Genomic DNA, 23,533 nt, shown 5'->3' on the forward strand with positions numbered 1-23,533 from the left:
TTGTGCACGAACCGACCTCTCGACTATATCCCATAAACGTTCTGTGGGATCCATGTTGAGTGATCTGGGTGGCAAAACCGTTCGCTTGAATTGTCCAGAATGTTCTTCAAACCAACCGCGAAGAATTGTGGTCCGTTGACATGACATCGTTTTTTGGGACGATGAAGTTCATGACTGGCTGCACATCGTCTCCAAGCTGCCGAACATAACCATTTCTTGTGAATGATCGGTTCAGTTGGACCAGAGGTCACAGTTCGTTCCATGTAAATACATCTCACACCATTATGGAACCTCCATCAGCTAGCACATGGTCTCTTGACAACTTGGGTCCATGGTTTCGTGGGATGTACGCCACACTCGAATCCTACTAGCTCTTACCAACTGAAATCGGGGCTCATCTGACCAGGTCACGGTTTTCCAATCGCCGAGGGTCCAACCGACATGGTCACGAGACCAGGAGATGTGCTGCAGGCGATGTCATGCTGTTGGAAAACACACTCGCGTCGGTCGTCTCCTGCCGTAGCCCATTAAATCAAAACTTCGCTGTACTGCCCTAACAGACAAGTTCATCGTACGTCCCACATTGATTTCCGTGGTTATTTTGCGCAGTGCTGCTTCTCTATTAGAACTGACAACGATACGCAAACGCCGCTGCTCTCGGTTGTTAAGTGAAGGCCGTTGGCCACTGTGTTGTCCATAGTGAGAGGTAATGCCTCAGATTTAGCATTCTCCTAACACTATTACACTGTCCATCCCTGAATATTGAATTCACTAACGATTTCCGAAATGGAATGTCCCTGCGTCTAGCTCCAAGCACCATTTCACATTCATATTTTGTTAATTCCCGTAGTGTGCCATAATCACGTGGGAAACCTTTCCACGTGAATCGCCTGAGTACAAATGACAGCTGCACCAATGCATTGCCCATTTATACCTTGTGAACGCTATACCACCCCAATCTGTATATGTGCCCATAGTCATCCCATGACTTTTGTCACTTCAGTATAATTCGATGTTAATAGATTCCTTTTTATCAGATGCTTTTCTTGTCTTTACCAGTCTACATTTTGTATCCTCTCTGCTTCAGCCATCATCAGTTATTTTGCTGTCCATACAGAAAACTCACCTACAACTCTTAGTATATTACTTTTAATTCCCTTATTATCACCTGAATATTTTCTACTACGTTCCATAACCTTTGTTTTACTTTTGTTTGTGTTCATCTTATAATCTCTTTTCTATACACTGCCACGTCCGTTGAAGTATTACGGCATTCACAAACCTCAGATTCGTTACTTCTTTCCCGGAACTTTTACTTCCTTTCCAAATTTCACCTTTATTCCATTTACTGCTCTCTTAATGTACAGGTTGAATAACATGGGGGATAGGTTACAATCCTGACTCATTTACTTCTCAATTGCTGCTTCCCTTTCATGTCTTTCAACTCTTAAAACTGCATTTTGGTTTCTGTATTGTTTCGATTCCTGCATTTTAGCTCTGACACCATCAAAATATAAAATAGTGTAGACTAGTCAAAATCCAGAACCAAAATTGGACTTACCACTTTTTCCAATCTTGTGTAAATATTTTGCAACCATAGTATTCACACCTATCAGCACATGGTTTTTGGAATCGAGTTACTGCATTCTACATCTACATCTACATCGAACTCCGCAGTCCACCTTAACGCACGTGGCTGAGGATACCCAGTACCGCTGTTAGCCATGTCCTTTTTTCATCCATTCTGTATGTATTAGCCCTGTCTCATACACATTTTTCACCAGGTGGAATTTGTCATGGGTGGCCCTCCCGTGAATCTCCACTTAGGTCTTTCAGTACCTCATCGAATTCTTACCGCAGTATAACAACTCCCACATAATGATATTTTCACTCTGTAGCGGAGTGTGCGCTGATGAGAAACTTCCTGGCAGATTAAAACTGTGTGCCGGACCGAGACTCGAACTCGGGACCTTTGCCTTTCGCGGGCATATGCTCTACAAACTGCGAAACTTGCAGGAGAGCTTCTATGAATTTTGGAAGGTAGGAGACGAGGTACTGGCGGAATTAAAGCTGTGAGGACGGGACGTGAGTCGTGCTTGGGTAGCGCAGCTGGTAGAACACTTGCCCGCAAAAGGCAAAGATCGCGAGTTAGAGTCTCGGAGCGGCACACAGTTTTAATCTGCCAGGAAGTTTCGTCTCGCATATAATGCTGACATACTTCCACTTCTCTTTCCATAGTATTGTCCTCAGGTTTTCTTCCCCTACATAGATCTTCTGTATGTACCTTGTACCTTTCAACTTTCGTTCTTTGTTTGGCACTAGCTTGTGATTTGAGCTCTTGATACTTATACAGCTGTTTCTCTTATCTCTAAAGGTCTCTTCAGTTTTTTCTGTAGGCAGCATCTATCTTTCTCTGAGGCATGCATGTTTCTAAAGCTTTGTATTTGTCTTTTAGCCATTCCTGCTTAGTCGTTTTGGATTTCCTATGAATCTCATTTTTTACTCTGTATTCTATTTCGCCTGCTTCATTGGCTGTCTTTTCTAGATTTTCTCCCTTACCTTGCATTATTCTAGGATTTCTATTTGTTTCGCTATTTGATCGTCTGCTGTCTACAGTATTTCATCTTTCAAGGCAACTCATTCATCTTGCTCATACATGCATTAGTATATTATTGCCTTATTTATTTTTGAACTCTCAATAATCTCTTGCTCTTTCAACATAGCCAGGTATACATTTCTGCAGTTTTTATTTTTTCCGGTTTTAACCTGCAGTTCATGACGAATAAATTATGGTGTGAGTCCACATCTGTCCCTGGTATTGTTTTGGAGTTTAAAATCTTATCATTATGTAATATAATAAAAACTTTCCAGTGTCTCCAGATCTCTTCCATGTATACAACCTTCTTTGACGAGTCTCATACCTACAGTCACACACTGCAATAAAATTTTCGTCTCCCTTAACTATCTGAATATTCCTTTTATCTCATCGTACATTCTCTCAGTCTCTTCATCATCGGTGGAGTTAGCTGATATATAAACTTATATTACTGTGGTGGGTGTGGGCTACGTGTCTGTCTTGACTATGATAAAGTGTTTACTGTACTATTGGCTGTAGCTTTCCGAATTCCGGTTTTCTTGTACATTATTAAGCTTACTCCTGTATTATGGCTACTTCATTTTTTGTGGATAACACTGTACTGATCTGACCAGAAATCCTGTTCTTTCTGCCACCGCACTTCACTAATGCTCCTTATATCTAACTTCAGTCTATCCATTTCTCTTTTTAAATTCTCTAAACTATCAACCCGATTAAGTAAGCTGACATTCAGTGCGTCGACCCGTAGAACGCGAGTTTTGTTTTTCTTGATGATAACATTCTCCTGAGTAGTCCCCTCCTGAAGATGCGAAAGGGGAATAATTTTATCTCCGGAATATTTACCCAGCAGCATGTCATCATTTAAACTTGCAGTGGAATTGCATGCCCTCGGGAAGAAAAATAACGGCAGTACTTTCTCCTTGCTTACAGCACTGCAAATGCCGAAAAGGCTGCTGCCGCTCTTCAGGAAGCATCTATGGTACGCCTATCCGAAGTCCGTAGAAAAGTGAGGTAGGGCAGCAGCGATCTGTGCTGCTGTTGGCTGACGCTGTGACATCACGAAAGAACAGTTTTTGCCTCGGAAACAGCGCTATAACAGGCAGGCTGTCCATCTATCCGGTGTATTTGTGATATGTTTTAGTTTCTGTTTTTTTTTTTTTTAATTAAAAACAGTATGGTTGCAATTTGTTCTTTTATTAACAACTCATTTCGTCTTCTGGGGCATATTCAGTTTATCTTAAAATTTCCTTTTGCAACATTTTAAAAATAATAAAACGTCCTCTGCCAGACTAAAGTATGAGACCTTTTCCTTTTCTAACAGGCACGAGTCGAAACAGATGAACACGCAGAGACCTTAATAAAGTCGTACCAGCAGAGCAGAAAGGTGCAACAGTAGCGCCCACTCCCAAAGAAGTGTACACATTTAAACGTAATAAACAGTGCTGCCGCCATAACTTCACGGTAGGGACGTCAGGCGGTCACACAGGCGACCAATGACCAGCTCCCGATGGCGACATCTGACAGGATTGCTGAATCGTTATAGAGTACGTAGCTCAGCCACCCCAAGTCAAAGACCGTTGTTCTTTAATTTAAGATAAAACAAGATTCCAGATTTTACTTAAACGATAACCCTTGCCTCTACTTATTCTATAATATTATCCACTAGTCTCAATTCAATGGATTCCCTTAAGACACAGTTGCAATACTAAAACGCAGTAGTGACTGTCTATGTCTCATTATATATCATTCTGTGTCACTCGTTAGACAGTGCTCTGCTACCGCTGATTCCTCCGGAGATAATAGCTATTCCCTACATCACGTTCTTCACAGTGTCATGGAGGCGAAGAGAAGTGGTTTAGCCAAGAATGAGGACAGAAAGCGAAATATGTTGACGAGAATTTCTGTGAGACTAGCTGGTTTGGCAAGTTGCGGAGAGATGGTAGTTGTAGCTGAACTCACCCCTTTCGGTATCTGGTATCCAGCGATGACGGTGTCCTTCGTCAGACAGCGACCATTGCCTATTACCACTGGATACAACCTGTGCAAGAAAACAGTAACAATATCTTCAGTAGTTTAATCAAGTGATATGTGTTTAAGAGCATTCAGCGCGATTAGATATTAACAATCAGACGGTATCAGCGTCCTGAATTTAAAATTTTGTGGATACGACAAAGTAAAATAAGAGTTCATGAGCAGTATTCAACGGGAAAAGATGACGGCGTAAAACATTCGAATATCAATCCTTGGCATCTACTGAAAATGCCAACACCGTCTTAGAATGGACTCAACTAAAGAAACACTTGAAAAATATATGTTAACAACTTCTACGCCATTTCTAGAATGTTTGATAGAATGGCAAATGTCCTTAGACGCAATCTTCCATTTGTTCTACTGAAATTCATTACTTTCTTTAATATTTTCATTTATTCATATAATATTTCTTTTGTAAAATGTAAAATGATTTGGTCTGCGCATCTACTGTTTTCCTTTGCAGTCTTTTTGACTAATACCTGCTCTCTCGCTTATGTGGTGTTCTTCTGTTTGCAGTAAGCGTAAGATACATCCTAAATACAAAAGAACATTATCAAAAATTCTAATCAAAACCAGAAAGTGTAATAGGGAGCATACAGAGATACACTTCCTACGTCACTGCTGGTGGTAAAATCCTTCTTCGATATGTTCGGGGTACAATACTGAAACTGAAAAACAGCGAAGAAATGATGAAAAAAATTTTTCCCCACTAATCCAAAACCAGTCATGACATCCATACATCGACATTCCAGACTGTCTCCAAAATACTTTAGATGAACATCTTGACTGACTCTTAACCATACACACAGATTTGCAATACATATAGAAAACAGGACATAGATAGTAGGAAAAGGCAGAGAAGGAAAAGTAGTAGATGAATATGGACTGGGTGAAAGGAATGAAAGAGGAAGCCGCCCGGTAGAATTTTGCACACAGCATAATTTAATAATTACTAACACTTGGTTTAATAATCATGAAAGAAGGTTTTATACGTCGAAGAGACCTGGAGAAGCCGGAAGGCTTTAAATTGATCATATAATGCTAAGACAGAGATTTCGGAACAGATTTTAAATTGTAAGATATTTCCGAGAGCAGATGTGGGCCCTGACCACAATTTATTGGTTATGAACTGTAGATTAAAACTGAAAAAGCTTCCAAAGGGTAGGAATTTACACAGATGGGACCTGGATAAACTAAACGAACCAGGGATTGTAGGGAGTTTCAGAGGGAGCATTAGGGAACGATTGACAGGACCAGGGGCGATAATATAGTAGAACAAGAATGAGTAGCTTTGAGAGATGAAATAGTGAAGGCAGCAGAGGATCAAGTAGGCAAAAAGACGATGGCTATTAGATATCGTTGGATAACACAAGAGATATTGAATGTAACTAATGAAAGGAGAAAATAAAAAAATGCAGTAAATGAAGCAACCGAAAGGGAATACAAAGGTCTAAAAAATGAGATTGACAGGTAGTGGAAAATGGATAGAGGACAAATGCAAGGATTTAGAAGCATACATGACTAGAGGAAAGTAGAGGAAAGAGAGATGCCGCCTACAGGAAAATTAAGGAGACCTTCGGAGAAAAGAGAAGCACCTTTACGAATGCCAAGAGCTCAGATGAAAAACCAGTCCTAGGCAAAGAAGGGAAAACAGAAAGGTGGAAAGAGTATATTGCGGGCCTATACGAGGGAGCTGTATTTGAGGGCAATATTATGGAAGTGGGAGAGGACGTGGACTAAAATGAGATTGGAGATACGACACTCCGTGAAGAATTTGACAGAGCACTGAAAGGCCTAAGTCTAAACAAGACCCGAGAGTAGACAACATTCCGTTAGAACTACTGATAGCCTAGGTAGAGCCAGCCAACACAAAACTCTTCCATCTTGTTTGCAAGATGTATGAGACAGGCGAAATACCCTCATTCCAATTCCAAAGAAAGCAGGTGCTGACATGTGTGAAAGTTACCGAACTATCAGTTTAATAAATCACGGTTGCGAAAGATTAACATGAATCCTTTACAAAAGAATGGAAAAAGTGGTAGAAGCTGAACTCGCTGAAGATCAGTTTTATTACCGGAGAAATGTAGGAACACGCGAGGCAACACTGACCCTACGACTTACCTTAGAAGGCGGGTTAAGGAAAGGCTATCCTACATTTATAGCATTTGTAGACTTAGAGAAAGCTTTTGACAATGTTGCCTGGAATACCGTCTCTTAAATGCTAAGGGTGGCAGGGTTAAAATACAGGGAGCGAATGGTAATTTACTATCTACACAGAAACCTGGCAGCGATAATCAAAGTCGAGGGTGTGAAAGGTAAGCAGTGGTTGAGACGATAGAGACAGGCTTGTAGCCTATCACAGATATTATTCAATCTGTATATTTAGCAAGCAGTAAAGGAAACAAAAGAAAAATTTGGAGTAGGAATTAAAGTCCAGCAAGAAGAAATAAAACTTTTAGATTTGCCGATGACATTATAATTCCGTCAGAGACAGCAAAAGACGCGGAAGAGCAGCTGAACGGAATGGACAGTGTCTTGAAAGGAGGATGTAAGATGATCATCAACAAAAACAAAACGATTATAATGGAATACAGTCGAATTAAATCTGGTAGTGCTGAGGGAATTAGACTATGAAATGAGACATTTAAAGTAGTAGACGAGTCTAGCTATTTGGGCAGACTGCGCCTTCATTTGTAGCTTCAAATTCCTAGAAATAAAAGTGTCGGGTAAATTCAGTTGTAATATAACCAGAATAATATTAATAGTTGATAACCCAGCTTACCTCATTGCCGAAGGATTATTTCAACTTTGCAATTAATTGCAGACGCTCGCCTCCCTGAACACTGTTATACACGTCACAACGTTTGTAACTGTAGTGTAGCTCAACGTTATATTTTTTGGTCTAACAGAATATCGACGTACTTAACATGTGGCACGTCCTCCAGTATCCGCAAACAGCCACTGCAATTCCCCTTGGATTCTCGGTGCACACAATTTCCACTAGGTCTCTTCTCAGCTGAATCCATATTCATAGCACCAGCTGTCACCGCAGCGAACCAGTAGGTTGACAACAGTACGCAGCTAACCTGCCCGCTCGCCGCCCGTGTACTAAGCAGGTGCTCACTAGCCCGAATGCCCGATGTGAGCAAGCCTGTTCTAGATCAACGAGAACAACCTGTATGTTTTGGTGCGTGAATTTGCGAGTGTAAAATATGTTAATTAAGTGGCCGCATCTTTTTAGTACATTGACTGAGAAACAAAGTTTTTATAACTCTAAGCATCTATAGACCATAGTGCGTGACATAAATTTCAACTTGATGTGTCAACCCAATCCTAAGAAAAAGAGGTCTTAACAGACGGACAGTCAGACAATCGTATAATAAATGACAAGAAAATATTTTTTTCATATGATATAATTACAAATAAACAGTTTTCGGAATTTATCCTTTAGCTGTACCGTAAAACCTCGTTTCCTGCCAAATTTCGTGATTCTAGGTCCACAGGAAGTACACCACAGGTTTCGTGGAGTGAGTTTGTGAGAAACAAAATAGGTGTCATAAATAGCCGTATCTTTTGACTGAATTGGCTGAGAAGGTTAAATTTTTCTCACTGCCAAGGGACCGTAGCCCTTAATATGTGATATACATTTGAATTTGATACGTGTTGAGAAAGGGTTTTTGACAGTCGTGCAGACAGACGGTCAATAGAATGATCCTATAAGGGTTACGTTTTTACCTATGGAGGTACGGAACTCTAAAAACAACCCAAAACTTCATCATCTACAGTGCCATCGTAGCAGACAGGTTACTGACAATTCCATATTCTACCTATTACACTAAAGCGCCAAAGAAACTGGCATAGGCATGCGTATTCAAATACAGAGATATGTAAACAGGCAGAATACGGCGCTGCGGTCTATAACGCCTATATAAAACAAGCGTCTGGCGCAGTTGTTACATCGGTTACCGCTACTACAATCGCAGGTTATAAGGATTTAAGTGAGTTTGAACATTATGTTGTAGTCGGCGCACGAGCGATGGGACACAATCTCCGAGAAAGCAACGAAGTGGAGATTTTCTCGTATAACCATTTCACGGGTGTATTGTGAATATCAGGAATCCGGTAAAACATCAAATCTCCGACATCACTGCGGCTGGAAAGAGATCCTGTAAGAACGATAGCAACGATGACTGAAGAGAATCTTTAAGTGTGACACAAGTGCAATCCTTCCGCAAATTGGTACAGATTTCAATGCTGGGCCGTCGACAAGTGACAGCATGCGAACCAGTCAACGAAACGTCATCGATATGGACTTTCAGAACTGAAGGCCCACTCGCCTACCCTTGGTGACTGCACGATACAAAACTTTGTGCCTCGCCTGGGCCGGTCGTAGTGGCCGAGCGGTTCTAGGCGCTACAGTCTGGAACCGGGCGACCGCTACGGTCGCAGGTTCGAATCCTACCTCGGGTATGGATGTGTATGATGTCCTTAGGTTAGTTAGGTTTAAGTAGTTCTAAGGCCTAGGGGACTGATGACCTCAGAAGTTAAGTCCCATGGTGCTCAGAGCCATTTGAACCATTTTGAGCCTCGCCTGGGCCCGTCAACACCGACACTGGACTGTTCCCTGGTCGGACAAGTCTCGTTTCAAATTGTATCTAGCGGATAAACGCGTGCTGGTATGGAGGCAACCTCATGAATCCTTGGACCCTGCATGTCAGCAGGGGACTGTTCAATCTGGTGGAGGCTCTGTGATGATGTGGGGAGTGTGCAGTTGGAGAGGGACGACTGATACGTCTAGGTACGACTCTGGCAAGTAATACGTACGTAAGCATCCTGTCTGACCGCCTGCATCCATTCATGTTCATTGTGCATTCCGACGGACATAGGCAATTCCAACAGGACAATGCGTCGCCCCACATGTCCAGAATCGCTATGGAGTGGCTCCAGTAACACTCTTCTGAATTTAAACACTTCCGTTGCCCACCAGACTCCCCAGACATAAATATTATTGAGCATGTCTGGGATGCCTTGCACGTACTGTTCAGAAGAGATCTCCATCCCCTGGTACTCTTACGGATTTATGGACAGCCCTGCATGATACATGGTGTCAATTCCCTCCAGCACTACTTCAGTCATTAGTCGAGTGCATGCCATGTCGTGCTGCGGCTCTTCTGCGTGCTCGTGTGGCCCCTACTGAATATTTGGCAGGTGTACCAGTTTCTTTGGCTCTTCAGTATGTATTCCTTAAAAAGCTCCTGTAATGGAATTTTTCGTCTATGACCAATGTCAACATTACTTACGTCTATGCTGCTGAGACCCCAACCGCTGGGGACAATGGTAAACCTCTAGAACCGTAGTTCTATGAAACCCACACTGTCCCCAAAAAATCCCGAACCCATCTTGAGATGGGGCTGCAGATGAGGTATCACCGTCTTCCACAGTCCCAGTGGAGTCAATCAATGGAACTTAATGGGTATGCTGCACCGCCCCAGTAGTCCGCTCTTGTTGGGAGACCCACGTAAGTCACCTGCAAGTTTTCATTCACACTGCTAGGAGTTGATCTCGGCGTCGGTGAACCCTCCGTGATATTCAATGCATTCTCGTTAATGGATACTTCGTTCACCAGGTGCCATCCATCTCTTTCTCTAACAGTCTCACTTAGCCAGTTCTTTGAGCATGCAGATCTTAATGGTTTACCTAACATGCTGTCGAACCTCCTTTTGGACGGCGTACTGCAGCAGCTCGACGTGATATGGACTCAACAGGTCGTTGGAAGTCCTCTGTAGAAATAATGAGCCATGTCGCCTCTATAGTCGACCATAATTGCGCAAGTGTTGTCGGTAAAGGATTTTGTGCGCGAGCTGACCTCTCGATTACGTCTTACAAATCTTCGATGGGACTCATATCGGGCAATCTGGATGGTCAAATCATTCGCTCGAATTGTCCAGGCTGTCCTTCAAACCAATCACAAACAATTATGTCCCGGTGACAGAGCAATATATCATCCACAAACACACACATACTTTCCACTGTTACCTATACAGAGTAGCACAACAGAGACCAATTCAATACGACAATGACATGATACGATCAATAAGAGACAAAGACGAGTGGGAGTTGTTATTATCGCTGATGATGTTTCAAGAACATTAGATGACAAATACAGGCAGACACGGTAATATAACAGAACACTGCAACACACACGAAGCACGTAAGACAGCAGTTCCAATTCGTACACCAACACAGATAGCAGTACCGAAACACACATTCACTCAAGCAAGGAACACTTTCACCAACACGCAACGTAGATAACATTACACAACATCTAGAATAATTTAACTTCATTATAATAAACAGTGTAATGCAATCAACCTTGTAAACCTGTTCTAGCTTAAGTATAAAAAGCAGGCATATCCATCCCGCCGTCATTATACCGCTGTTGAAACGTAACACTTGTAAATTAAACTATAACGAACCGGGGCTGCACGGCTCGAAGTAGTTCCGAGGTGAAGACCAGGCTGGCTCAGAAAGGTCAACATTTCTTACTGTCTTTCAATCCAAGTCTTTCCTATCATCTATCATCACATATTGTTAAAATTTGAAATTCTTTTTTCCTTCCAATTTCTAAAGAACTTTTAATTTATAATTACGTCCATTGTAATTGCTGGAAAGATTAATTCCTGTTTGTAATATGGAATATGTTTTGTAATATACAAGAAAAACTGTAAAATGAACGACCTGTTATAAAATGTAAGGCAACAGATCTCTAAATGAGCAGTAAATCAAATCAACCATAAAAATTCCTTTTTTCTTTTTTTTTTACCATGAAGTCCATGACGGGCTTCTAATCGTCTCCAAGTAGCCGAAGACAGCTAGCATCCAGTCCACTCCATGTAAACATAGCCCTCATCATTATGGAGACATCACCAGCTTGCGTAGTGCCTTGTTGTTGACTACTTGGGTCCATGGCTTCGTGGGCTCTGTGCCATACTCCAACCCTACCATCAGCTGTTACAGCGTTAAGTCGGGACTCGTCGCGGTTTTCCAGCCGCCTCTGGTCCAGCCGATATGGTCACGAGCCCAGGAGAGGCGCTGCAGGCGATGTCGTGCTGTTAGCAGAGGTATTGACATCGGTCGTCTGCTGTCGTAGCCCATTAATGCCAGATTTCGACGCACTGCCCCAACATATACGTTCGTTGCACATCCCACGTTTATTTCTGCGGGTGTTTCACGCAGTTTTGCTTGTGTGTTAGCAAAGACAACTCTGTGTAAATGCCGCTGCTCGCTCGTTAAGTGAAGGCCGTCAGCCACTGCATTGTCCATGGTGGGAAGCGGTGCCTGAAATTTGGTATTATTGGCACACTCTTGACACTGTGGACCTCGGAATACTGAATTCCCTAACAATTACTAAATGGAATGTCCCATGCCTCTACTTCCAATTACCATTCCACGTACAAAGTCTATTGATTCCCGCGGTGCGACCACAATCAAGTCGAAAACTTTTCACATGAATCGCCTAAATACAAACGACAGCTCCGCCAGTACACTGCCGTTTTATACCTCGTGTACACGATACTGCTGCCATCTGTATATGCGCATATCGCTGTGCCATAACTTTTGTCCTCTCAATGTAACACAATATGGTCTGGTGCACCAATGGCGCAACATGCACACATATTTGTCGGACGTTTCTATATCTTATGTAAATATTCAGCTTATGGTCCATGGCCGGTCAGGCAGTGTATGGTACATGTAGATGGATTGACATCTGAGTGTTCTCGGTTTTCCAGCTGCGTCAATTCGAATAAAATCCTCGAGCTTTCGATTGCCATCTCCGCCATCGACGTCAGGAATTCACTGACTGCCGGGGCTGTTACGGTCTCTCGCTTATATAGGCATGATGACATCAGCAGCAGCCAATCAGATCGATCCAATGTGGCGCGCGCGCGCTAACTCGACCCGGGCAGCTAGCGGAGCTATTGCCCGTGGCAGCACCGGTGACGTCAGGTTTGAAACTGCCGCTCCCGCGTCGCGCATCTATCTCTCCTTTCTTTCGATGTCCAACACCCGTCCCCATGCCCTGCTGAGTGTGTATCCCTGGTCTCTGTTGAAATCGTTGTTGTTTAAGCGAAACTCGGCCGCTTCCTTTATAACGGAGTCCCAATATGTAGACGCATGAGCCAACACTTTTGTATTTTCGAACTGTATTTTATGTCCGTTTTCTAGGGAATGCTCCGCTATGGCCGACTTGTCAAGCTCCCTTTGTTTTATATGGCGTTTCTGCTGAGTACAACGCTCAGCAACCATGCAAATTGTCTGTCCAATGTACATGCTGCCACATTCACAGGGTACACCATACACACCGGACCCTCGAAGAGCAATGTCGTCTTTAACAGGGCGCAACATATCTCGTATCTTGGCGGCGGGCCGGAACACTGGTCTTAGCCCATGTTACTGCAGCAGACGTCCTAACTTACTGCTAGTTGCTCCACAGTATGGCAGGAATACAGTCCGTTTGGCCTCTTCTACTGATTCACCGGGTGTCTTTCGTCGGCGGCCCTTGAAAGCGTTTGCGATGTTTCTTTTGCTGTATCCATTTTCCCCGAAAACACGTTTTAAGTTCTGCAATTCAGACTGTAGGTGGTCGTCGTCAGAGATAATCTTGGCTCTATGAACCAACGTGTTCAGGACAGCTTTCTTGTGTACAGGGTGGTGGAAACTATTGGCGTTCAAGTACGGATCAGTGTGTGTTGATTTCCGGTACACGGAATGACCTGCCTTCCGCTCAACCAAAACATCCAAGAATGGTAGCTTGCCTTGCTTCTCCATCTCGACAGTAAATTTAATGTTGGGATGGACACCACTCATATGATCGACGAACTGCTGTAGTGTATCTTCACCATGAGGCCATATCAGGAAGGTGTCATAAACGTATCGTAGAAAACAAGATGGCCGTAATGTCGCAGTTTGCAGAGCCTGCTCCTCAAAGTGCTCCATGAAGAAATTTGCGACTGCTGGAGACAGTGGTGATCCGATGGCTGTGCCGTCCGTCATCTCATAATATTCATCGCAGTACAAAAAGTACGTTGTCGTTAGGACGTGACGGAACAACTTAATGATTCCAGATGGAAAATGTTGGGCCAAAAGATCCAGCGTATCTCGTATTGGCACCCTCGTAAAAAGTGACACAACATCCAGGCTCACCATTGGGTCGTCTGGGCCTATCTTCATTCTCTTGAGTGTCTCAACAAATTTCTGCGAGTTGACAACATGGTGTTCGCAATGTCCCAAATTTGGTGCTAATAATGTGAACTCCTGACGACGATGGCGGAGATTGCCATCGAAAGCTCGAGAATTTTATTCGAATTGACGCGGCTGGAAAACCGAGAACGTTTTATTCATGTATGCTGTCGCGAAAGACTCCGAGGACACATCTCAGTGTGATGCACTGAGATACCGCACAAAAGGGGTTGCAATAGTTGGTACCAGAAGTTCCGTGGAGGCCCGTTCGCAGCGGGAACATCGCTGCGAGCAAACCAATCACGCTGCCCGCGAAAATCACGCCACGTGGAGCGGCAGCGTTACCAGGGAGAGAGAGGCGCGTAAGTAACCGTACACGAGCAGGAGTTGTCAGTGGCAGGTTGTAAGTCAGTCCGAGTGTTGCTAGGAAGTTCCTGCAGAACGTTCGTCGTGTCTTGAAGTCTTAAAGTCGTCGAGTGAGATAGAAACAGTGCCTGATAGACGGTGATCAGTCTTCAACAGAAACAGAACAGTGAATAGAATTACCATGGACAGAGACGGCCTATCTAGAGAATTAACTGAGTACTGTTAGTTTGGAACTTTTCTTCGAATAGTACATCAAGACAGAAGACTTCTTCGGACATTAATTCAGAGAACATTATTGTTTGTGTTCATGGAATTCTATTGAACGCAAGGCAGATAGGCTAAACCTTCATTCCACAATCGCTGTAACCAGCTTTACCAAAGTTGAGCAATATATTTTACTATTCACCAATCTGTGTTACTTTCATTGTGTGTGTGCTACCCACGCATCCATCCTACCAGGAGACCTTTACTAGTATTTTTCAGCAGCAGCGAGATTTTCATCAAAGCGAACGCCCCCAGTCCACAACACACACAAGCATCCTTTCCTTAACGATTGAAAATATACCATATACTCTATGACCGCCGGCCCTGGTGGCGGAGCGGTTCTAGGCGCTACAGTCCGGAACCGCGCGACCGCTACGGTCGCAGGTTCGAATCCTGCCTCGGGCATGGATGTGTGTGATGTCCTTAGGTTAGTTAAGTTTAAGTAGTTCTAAGTTCTAGGGGACTGATGACCTTAGAAGTTAAGTCCCATAGTGTTCAGAGCCATTTTGAACTCTATGACCATGACTCTTTGCCATTCAAGCACTTCCAATAACTGTACCTCTAGCTTGGTTGTTACTTCCTGGCATCTCACCTTGGGAAGACCCAATTTGCGAAGTCAGTAAAGAGAACTTATGTATGTGACAGTGATATCTATGAGTTACACGCCTAGTATGACTAGAAATGCCACCACCGTTGTAGTCTCAAAGGTTCCTGTGAGCGTCTTCAGCAAACTTCTCGTTGTACGTATTAGGACCTAGATTCCGAGTGTATCATAGTTTGTGTGCCCAGGCGCTGGCTGCAAACCCTAAGATTTGAATGAGGATTGTATCTTGAAGTTGTATCATTGTCAATGATGCCCATATTTTCCTGTTTGTGCAGAACTTCGTCATATTTGTGAGAGACACGTGTGTGAAAGCTACGATTCTCATCGGCTACTTACGTACCTCACTCCATCGACCCGCGTACCCCCAGTACTCAGAGTACCATCCCGCGAGCAGGAGAGGCTGTCTTTGAGCCGCATGTAGGTAGCCTTATCTGCCGCGATTTCTAATTTACTATCTGAGCACCACTTTCTCAACTACGCAAGCACATCAGATTCTTTCCTTTGCAGCATATCTCTTAAGCCCTCTGCAATCACAGGCAGTAAGTCACTGGCATAGGTTATGACACCCTAGGGTTTTGCTTCCTATCTTAACCCACTCGATAGATTGTTAGATTTTTAAAAAATTGGCGTTTGTAACAAATCATTTCCTGGCCTCCTATGTGTGCTAGCCTAGTTCGGCATCGTAGTCGCGTCGGCTAGTTAGCGCTTGTGGAAGAAGGGGGTTTGTGTTCAACCTGATGTTGATCGGCCGGGCTTTACCTAATCCTGCTAAATGGGTGATGGTCGGAGCCGACAAGGCTGATTTTAAGAACGAGTAATTTCCCCTTGATGGCCGACGGTTCCAAAGTCTGTTGCAGAAAAAGTTCTTAAAGTTCTGCCAAAGGCAACACCTTACAGAACTGTTGTAAGCAGGAGCACGAAGTGGTCAGTGAGAATGCTTGCAGTCTACTCCACAATTTCACTGGCTGAAAGGCCAGTGGTTTGGGAGCTCTTGGAAATGAGGCGTCGCCATGAGCCCTCGTAGGTTGGAGGTGGTGGCTCATGGACCCTCTGGGATGGTTATCATTTCGGACGTATGGACCCAGTGATCCTGCGCGAAAAATGAAGTTACTTTTCCGGCACGAACAGCCTAAAAAGCAACCGGAAGTGTTTTGCTGTGCGCGGGAGTCGAATTGTGCTTAGATACTCTCCTGTTTTTCTCGGAGAGTGTTGTGGTTTAGTGAGCGTTGACTTGTTCGGCAAAAGGAGGAGTCACAGCAGGTGGTGTTGGAGAAAAGTGACGGACTTGGCTAGGGTCAATTCAAGCCAAATCAGAGAAGCACTGCCAAGAACGGTATTCCCGGCAAAGACAAGTCTACTAGTATCAAACACTTAATTTGAGGAAGAAATTTATGAAAGTACGTTTGCAGCATAGCATTGAATGACAGTGAGACATGGTCTGTGAGAAAACCGGAAAAGAGAAGAACGGAAGCGTTTGAGCCGTGGTGCTACAGGAAAATGAAAATTAGGTGCACTGATAAGGAGGTTCTGGGTAGAATTGGCGAAGAAAGGAATATATGGGAAACACTGACAATAAGGGAAATGATACTAGGACGTCTGTTAAGACATCGGGGAATAACGTCCTTGGTACTAGAGGGAGCTGTAGAGGATAAAAGCTGTAGAGGAAGACAGAGTGGGATACATACAGCAAATAACCCAGGATGTAGGATGCGAGTGCTACTCTGACCTGAAAAGTTTCAACCAGGAGAGCAATTCGTGGCGGGCCGTATCAAACAAGTCAGAAGCCTAAAGAGTAAAAAAAAAATAATTTATGTCCGCGCAAATTTCAGGGTGATGTTTTTGTGTTCTCTTTCCCTGATGACTCTGAACTCTGTTCGTTGTGGTGACTGTCGACTGTAGCTGCTAGTAGCCATTTGGACGCTGCGTATAGAAATCTCATCCTCGAAGATATTCCGGTTTAGTGGTTGGATTTTGGAATCATTCTTGAAAGTATACAGCGTATCACAATTGAAGAGTCACTTTTTCTAAATCCCGTAATTGTTCAAGTGTTCAAATGTGTGTGAATTCCTAAGAGATCAAACTGCCGAGGTTCCTAGACCTACACACTACTTAAACTAACTTACGCTAAGAACAACACACACACACACGCACACATGCCCGAAGGATGACTCGAACCTCCGGCGGGAGGGGTCGTGCAATCCGTGATAAGCCGCCTCTAACTGCGCGGCCACTCTGTGCGGCCCGTAATTGTGTCCCACTGCGATGCAGAAGTTTCAAATTTGGCTCAAATGTGTCTATAGCGTTCCTCCGTAATGGTGCAAAAGTTCGGTACTCTGCAACGTCGCCGGCCGATGTGGCCGAGCGTTTCTAGGCGCTACAGTCTGGGACTGCGCGACCGCTACGGTCGCAGGTTCGAATCCTGCCTCGGGCATGGCTGTGTGGGATATCCTTAGGTTAGTTAGGTTTAAGTAGTTCTCAGTTCTAGGAGGCTGATGACCTCAGATGTTAAGTCCCATCGTGCTCAGAGCCATTTGAACCATTTCTGCAACGTCACCCTCGCGCTCGGCGACGCTCCGAAAAACAAGGTGTCGACACATACGAAAGAAAGGCCTCAGGGGTTCATGTGAGCGTAGTGTGGATTAGTGCGGCATGTTGTAGGTGATCTGCAGCATTGGTACATACGTAAATAAAACGATAACGTCACCCTCGCGCTCGGCGACGCTCCGAAAAACAAGGTGTCGACACATACGAAAGAAAGGCCTCAGGAGTTCATGTGAGCGTAATGTGGATTAGTGCGGCATGTTGTAGGTGATCTGCAGCATTGGTACATGCGTAAATAAAACGATATAGGGTCGCTCTAAGACACAATCACACATTTTTGTTGAGCATTTTAATAGTGTACCAGCATAGAGACTTCGACACATCCATCTAATTGGTCTCTGCTGCTGCTCTAGCGCCTGGCGGTGGGCGTGCGGAATCCAAGGAGGTGTCGAAGGAGTTGCCTGCGCTTAGGCACAAGAACAGCACTGGAGTGACATTCAACTGAGTGCGTGTCGAGCTCTCTGTACAGGTACATTTCTAAATTACCCAACGTGTGGTACTGAGGGTGTTGTCGAACTGTTGGAGTCTTAGGGAGACCTTTTGCTGTTTTATTCACGCACATATCAATGTCGCATCCCCCCTTCCACAGACCATGATCAAGCCATCGAAAGGCGCAAAATAAGAGGACTGGAAAAGAATAAAGACTCTTTGCTGCTTCGAATTATATTCAAATTTGCACACTGTGTACCAGAGCAAAACCTGGGTCGCTATACACTCCAAAGGCGTCAGATCACTTTCAATAGGGTTGCAGCACCACGATGTCCTTAGAGAAGGATGGAGCAGTGTTGAACGTTGTATAGAATGCAGTCCCGTTGCTCATAGCAATGGAAATTGTCGTTTTTGACGGTAAATAAGTTGGAGGGGTAGTTTCATTGACACCTGTATGCGACATCCTGAGGCCTTTCCATGTCGATTTTGAGCGGCAGTGCGTCTGGAACGTCTTTCTCGGCCACTGGTAAGAAAACCGCGTGATTTTAGCGCTGGGCGTCGCGGTTCTGACCACCATAGCAGAGGCATCATAGTGATTGATAAAATGTGGATAAGAAGGGGTGTGAAATTCCAGTCGCGTGACGCGTCCACGATAGCGTTCGGCAGAATTATGGTGAGTTTGGTGCCAGTGTTGCATCATTAATCCACTCTACAGCTCAAACGGTCTTCTGAACCGTGATCTTTCTTTCACATGTGTCGACACATTGTTGTCTCAAGCGCTGCCGAGCCAAAGGGTGACGTTGCAGGAGGCTACACTTTTCCACGTTCGCAAGGCTGTAGGCACCTTTGAGTGGCATTTCAAACTTGTGCGTCGCAAAGGGAGACAATTACGGGGCTTTAATTGTGTTGCACATTTTATTTCATGTCCTGCTTCCGATCTTGGCAGCTTCAGCAACACGACCCGTTTATATTGGAGCGAAACTTCAACACTAACTCACGTATCCTTTTTTTAAGTTGTAAGTCTTCTTAGTGGTTTAATGCAACCCGCTACGAATTCCCTTCTGTGCCAACCTTTTCATCTCAGAGTAGCACATGCAACCTACGTCCTCAATTGTTTGCTGGATGTATGACAACCTCTGTCTCCAGCTTTTACACTCTACAGTTCGCTCTAGTACCAAGGAATTTAGTGCCTGGTATCTTAGCACATGTCCTATCATCATTTCCGTTCTTTTTGACAGTGTTTTCCAAGTATTTCTTTCTTCGCTGATTCTGCGGAGAGTCTCGTCATACCTTATCTTATCAGTCCACCTAATTTTCAACATTCTTCTATAGCACCGTCTCTGAGTTGCTTCGATTCTCTTCCGTTCCGGTTTTGCCGCAGTACGCACTATCATAAAATGCTGTGCTCCAAACGTACGTTTTCACACTCTCACAAATTTCTTTCTGAAATTAAGGTCTACATACTAGTAGAGTTCTCTTGGCCATTAATTCCTTTTTGCCTGTGATAGTCTGCTTTTTATATCCTCCTTGCTCCGTCCATTATGGGCTATTTTTCTGCCTAGATAGCAGAATTCCTTATCTACATCGTGATCACCAATTATAATGATAAGTTTACCACTGTTACCGGCCGCGGTGGTCTCGCGGTTCTAGGCGCGCAGTCCGGAACCTTGCGACTGCTACGGTCGCAGGTTCGAATCCTGCCTCGGGCATGGATGTGTGTGATGTCCTTATGTTAGTTAGGTTTAAGTAGTTCTAAGTTCTAGGGGACTGATGACCACAGCAGTTGAGTCCCATAGTGCTCAGAGCCATTTGAACCATTTTTACTACTGTTCTCATCTGCTACTTCTCATTACTTTCGTCTTTCTTCGATTTGGTCTCAAATCACATTCTGTAATCATTAGACTGTTCATTCCATACAAAACGTCCTGTAATTTTCTTCACTTTCACTCAGGATAGCAAAGTCATCAGCGAATCTTATCATTGATATCCTTTCACCTTGAATCTTAATTCCACTCTTGAACCCTCCTTTTATTTTCGTCATTGCTTCTTCGATGTATAGATTAGAGTACCGGTGAAAGACTGCATCCCTGTCTTAGATCCTTTTCAATCTGAGCACTTCATTCTTGGTCCTTCAGTCTTACTGTCCCATCTTGGCTGTTGTAACATATATTACCCGTCTTTCCCTATAGATTACCCCTATTTATCTCGCCATTTCGAACATCACCATTTGACATTGTCGAACGCTTTCTCCATGTCGACCAATCCTACGAACGTGTCTTGATTTTCTTCAGTTTTGCTTCCATTATCAACAGCAACGTCACAGTTGCCTCTCTGATGCCTTTACCTTTCCTAAAGCCAAACTGATCCTCAATTTTCTTTTCCATTCTTCTGTACATTATTTTTGTCAGCAGCTTGGATGCTTGAGCTGTTAATCTGCTTGTTTGGCAATTCTCGCAATCGTCGGCTCATGTAATCTTCACAGCTGTGTGGAAAATCAGATGGTATATCGCCAGTCTCATACATTCTACACACCAACATGAATAGTCATTTTGTTGGAACTTCACCCAATGGTTTTAGAAATTACGATACGTCTCTTGATTACACGGTATTATTTTTCGAGCAGAACTTTATGAGAGAGATGAGGATGGCAGCAGACGTACGTTACCTCAGGGTCTCCTTGATGCAGGCCTTGAGGTAGAGCAGCTGGTCCAGCTGCTGGGCGCTGACGGGCTGTCCTGCAGTTGGCAGCACTGCTTCCACCTCGCGGTGCAGCCGCTCCTGCTCCTCTGGGTGTTGCGACAGCTGGTATAGGATCGACGCCACCGCCGTCGATGTCTGAAATTAGCAAAATACTTGCTGCACAAAGATTTCCTAGACACTTCAACTATTCAGAATGAAGAGAAAGAGCAGATAAGTATTAAAGAAAGCATAGGAAAAGTGGCATCCGAGGCACTGGGAAAAGAGAAATTACGGAAAAAGGAGGGATTAAGGGTTTGGGACGAAAATTCACAAACACCGTTGAAGAACACCGTAGAAACACCATGTATTAGTATTCCCCAAGGAATTTGTAAATAGGAGGCCTGGGCAGTCATAGCAAATCGCGTATCACTCTACGAATCAAAACTGTTAAAGTTCAGAAGGTAGAACACGAACATATTTCCATTATAATGACATTCAGTGACTGCAACGAAGAGGATATATGCGAAACGTCGTCTTTCACCTCTTCTATTGATTTAACCAATATTTGTCGTCCGTGACAAATGAGTATAAAGTGCTTGGTTAAACTATAATTTAATATCTCCTTAAATGGGTGAATCATCTGGTTCCGAACACACAGGACCAGAGAGGGAACACTATCTTCCAATAGAAGACTAAAGTCTTCGCAGAAGAGCGGACGAAATTTAGATTTGACGATGCAGCCTGAAATTGAACATCATAGTTTGTACACCAGAAGCCGCAGGAACCATAATACTCATCTGACACCAACCAAAGTCACGCACTATTTCGACACATTGATAGTACAGTACACTATCGGAAAATGGCGTACAGGAGGCACCCTCTGTTTTGACTCTGCAGGCAGTACGTGCGCTGAGTTTAGTGGTGAACGCTGTGTGCAACATTTATTTTAGGGTACAACCATGCCCCGTAGACGATTACGTACACCTGTTGAACAGCTTCAGTGATTTGAGAGGAGTAGCATTATGGGCCTACTGGCAGTTGAATCAATATCAACCGTCTGCTGCACATCTTGGGCAAAGTCTATCGGTGGTGTGTCGCTGCTTTCAACAGTGGTCTGTTGAACATTTCCACTCCTGTAGACCAGGTTCTGGATATCTGCATAGAACAGAAAGACGTCAAGATCGACCCACGGGGCGACGAGCAGTCGTCGACCAAACGTCATCCAGGGACGAAATCCAGGCATATGCTGCAACTATTATGTCATCAGAGGCCAATGGCAACCGTCTCTGCCCGGGCTACCACTGACACCACGATACCGTCAAGCATAGCTACTTTACTGGAGAGTGAAATGGCGCTCTGTTGTCTTCAATGATGAGAATAGGTTCTATCTGCATGCGAGTGATGGACGTACACGAGTATAGCGTAGACCTAGCGAGCTCTCTATTCCAGTGCGCAATCGCCCACGACACAGGGGCATCACAGCCTTCATTGTGTGGATGGAACCAGCTATAACTCAGGGGCACATTTGGCGTTTCCGCCGGATAAAGTAACTAGTGCCCTCTAAAATGAACAGGCTGTTCTCCCCCTGCTACTACAATTTCTTCGACAGGAAGGTGATGTTCTTTGTCAGCAGGACAGTACTCGTCCACATACGGCTACTTGGACGCAGCGTGCACATCGGGTTGTACAACAGCTGCCCTGGGTAGTAAGATCACCAGATGCCTCAGCAATTGAAAACATTCGGGGCAACAAATGATGCAAGATTCTTGGGCCATTGTATTTCAGGAAGACAATCGGCATCTTTATGATCGTCTGTATGCGAGAATACACACCTGTATTGCCGCCAGAGGGAGATATTCTGTGTATTGATACGACTGTTTCGGCACCCTTTACTGTGACATGACATGCACTTCATTTGGTCTGAATTTATCTTGTACACTACCCTCCATAAGTTTGGAAACACCTAGTAAATATAGACAATGGAAAGGAAATACAGTATAAAAATGCATTTTGTTCTTTTCCAAATGTTTATTAAGCTCAAATAATGCACAGGAAGATGCAATAATTAAATTTTCGATTCCTCAAAATAGCCACCCTTTGCTTTTATCACCTTGCACGCTCTCGGCATGTGCTGCGTCAGTTTTGCCAAGGTTTCATTTGGAATTAACCTTCATTCTGGCTGCATGACCTCCCACAATTGTCACCCACTCATGATTTCCCGTTTTCGGATCCTCCTGTCTAATTAATCCCATAGCAGCTCGATTGGGTTACAATCAGGGGATGGGGACGGCCATTCCATGTTTTTCAATATTTTACGAACCTCTAGAGACTTCACATAGTTCTGACACAAGCGAGACGTATGTTTCGGGTCGTTGTCTTGCTGCAAGAAAAATCCTTTCCCAATGAGACGCAAACAAGATGTCTTAGCATGTCGCTGGAGAATGGCATGACAATCCTTTTGATTCATATTTCCATCTATTTCCATCTATTTTCCGACTTTATTCCCTACAAATATCCCCATACCATCACAGAACAACCTCCATGCTTTATAGTTGTAATTAAGCACAGACGATTCAAGCGTTCATGCGGTAAACGGCATACAAATTGACGGCGTTTACTTCCAAATATTTCGAACTTGGGTTCATCAGTGAATAAGACTCCTTCCCAATTCCCCCTGTCCAATGTTGGTGTGTCTTAGCCCACTGACGTCTTTTGTTCTTGTT

General features: G+C 44.0%; 1 protein-coding gene across 1 annotated transcript in view; it reads right to left on the reverse strand.

The window, feature by feature from the left end:
* Positions 1-23,533, reverse strand: part of LOC126094785 (probable cytochrome P450 301a1, mitochondrial) — a 182,666-nt gene that overhangs the window by 15,614 nt on the left and 143,519 nt on the right. The window contains exons 7-8 of the mRNA XM_049909347.1: positions 20,797-20,966; positions 4,556-4,634 (exon numbers count right to left, since the gene is read on the reverse strand). Coding sequence (XP_049765304.1) covers positions 4,556-4,634; positions 20,797-20,966 — 249 coding nt within the window. The remainder of the gene's footprint in view (positions 1-4,555; positions 4,635-20,796; positions 20,967-23,533) is intronic.

The sequence above is a fragment of the Schistocerca cancellata genome, chromosome 8 (assembly GCF_023864275.1).
Source record: "Schistocerca cancellata isolate TAMUIC-IGC-003103 chromosome 8, iqSchCanc2.1, whole genome shotgun sequence".
Lineage (NCBI taxonomy): Eukaryota > Metazoa > Arthropoda > Insecta > Orthoptera > Acrididae > Schistocerca > Schistocerca cancellata.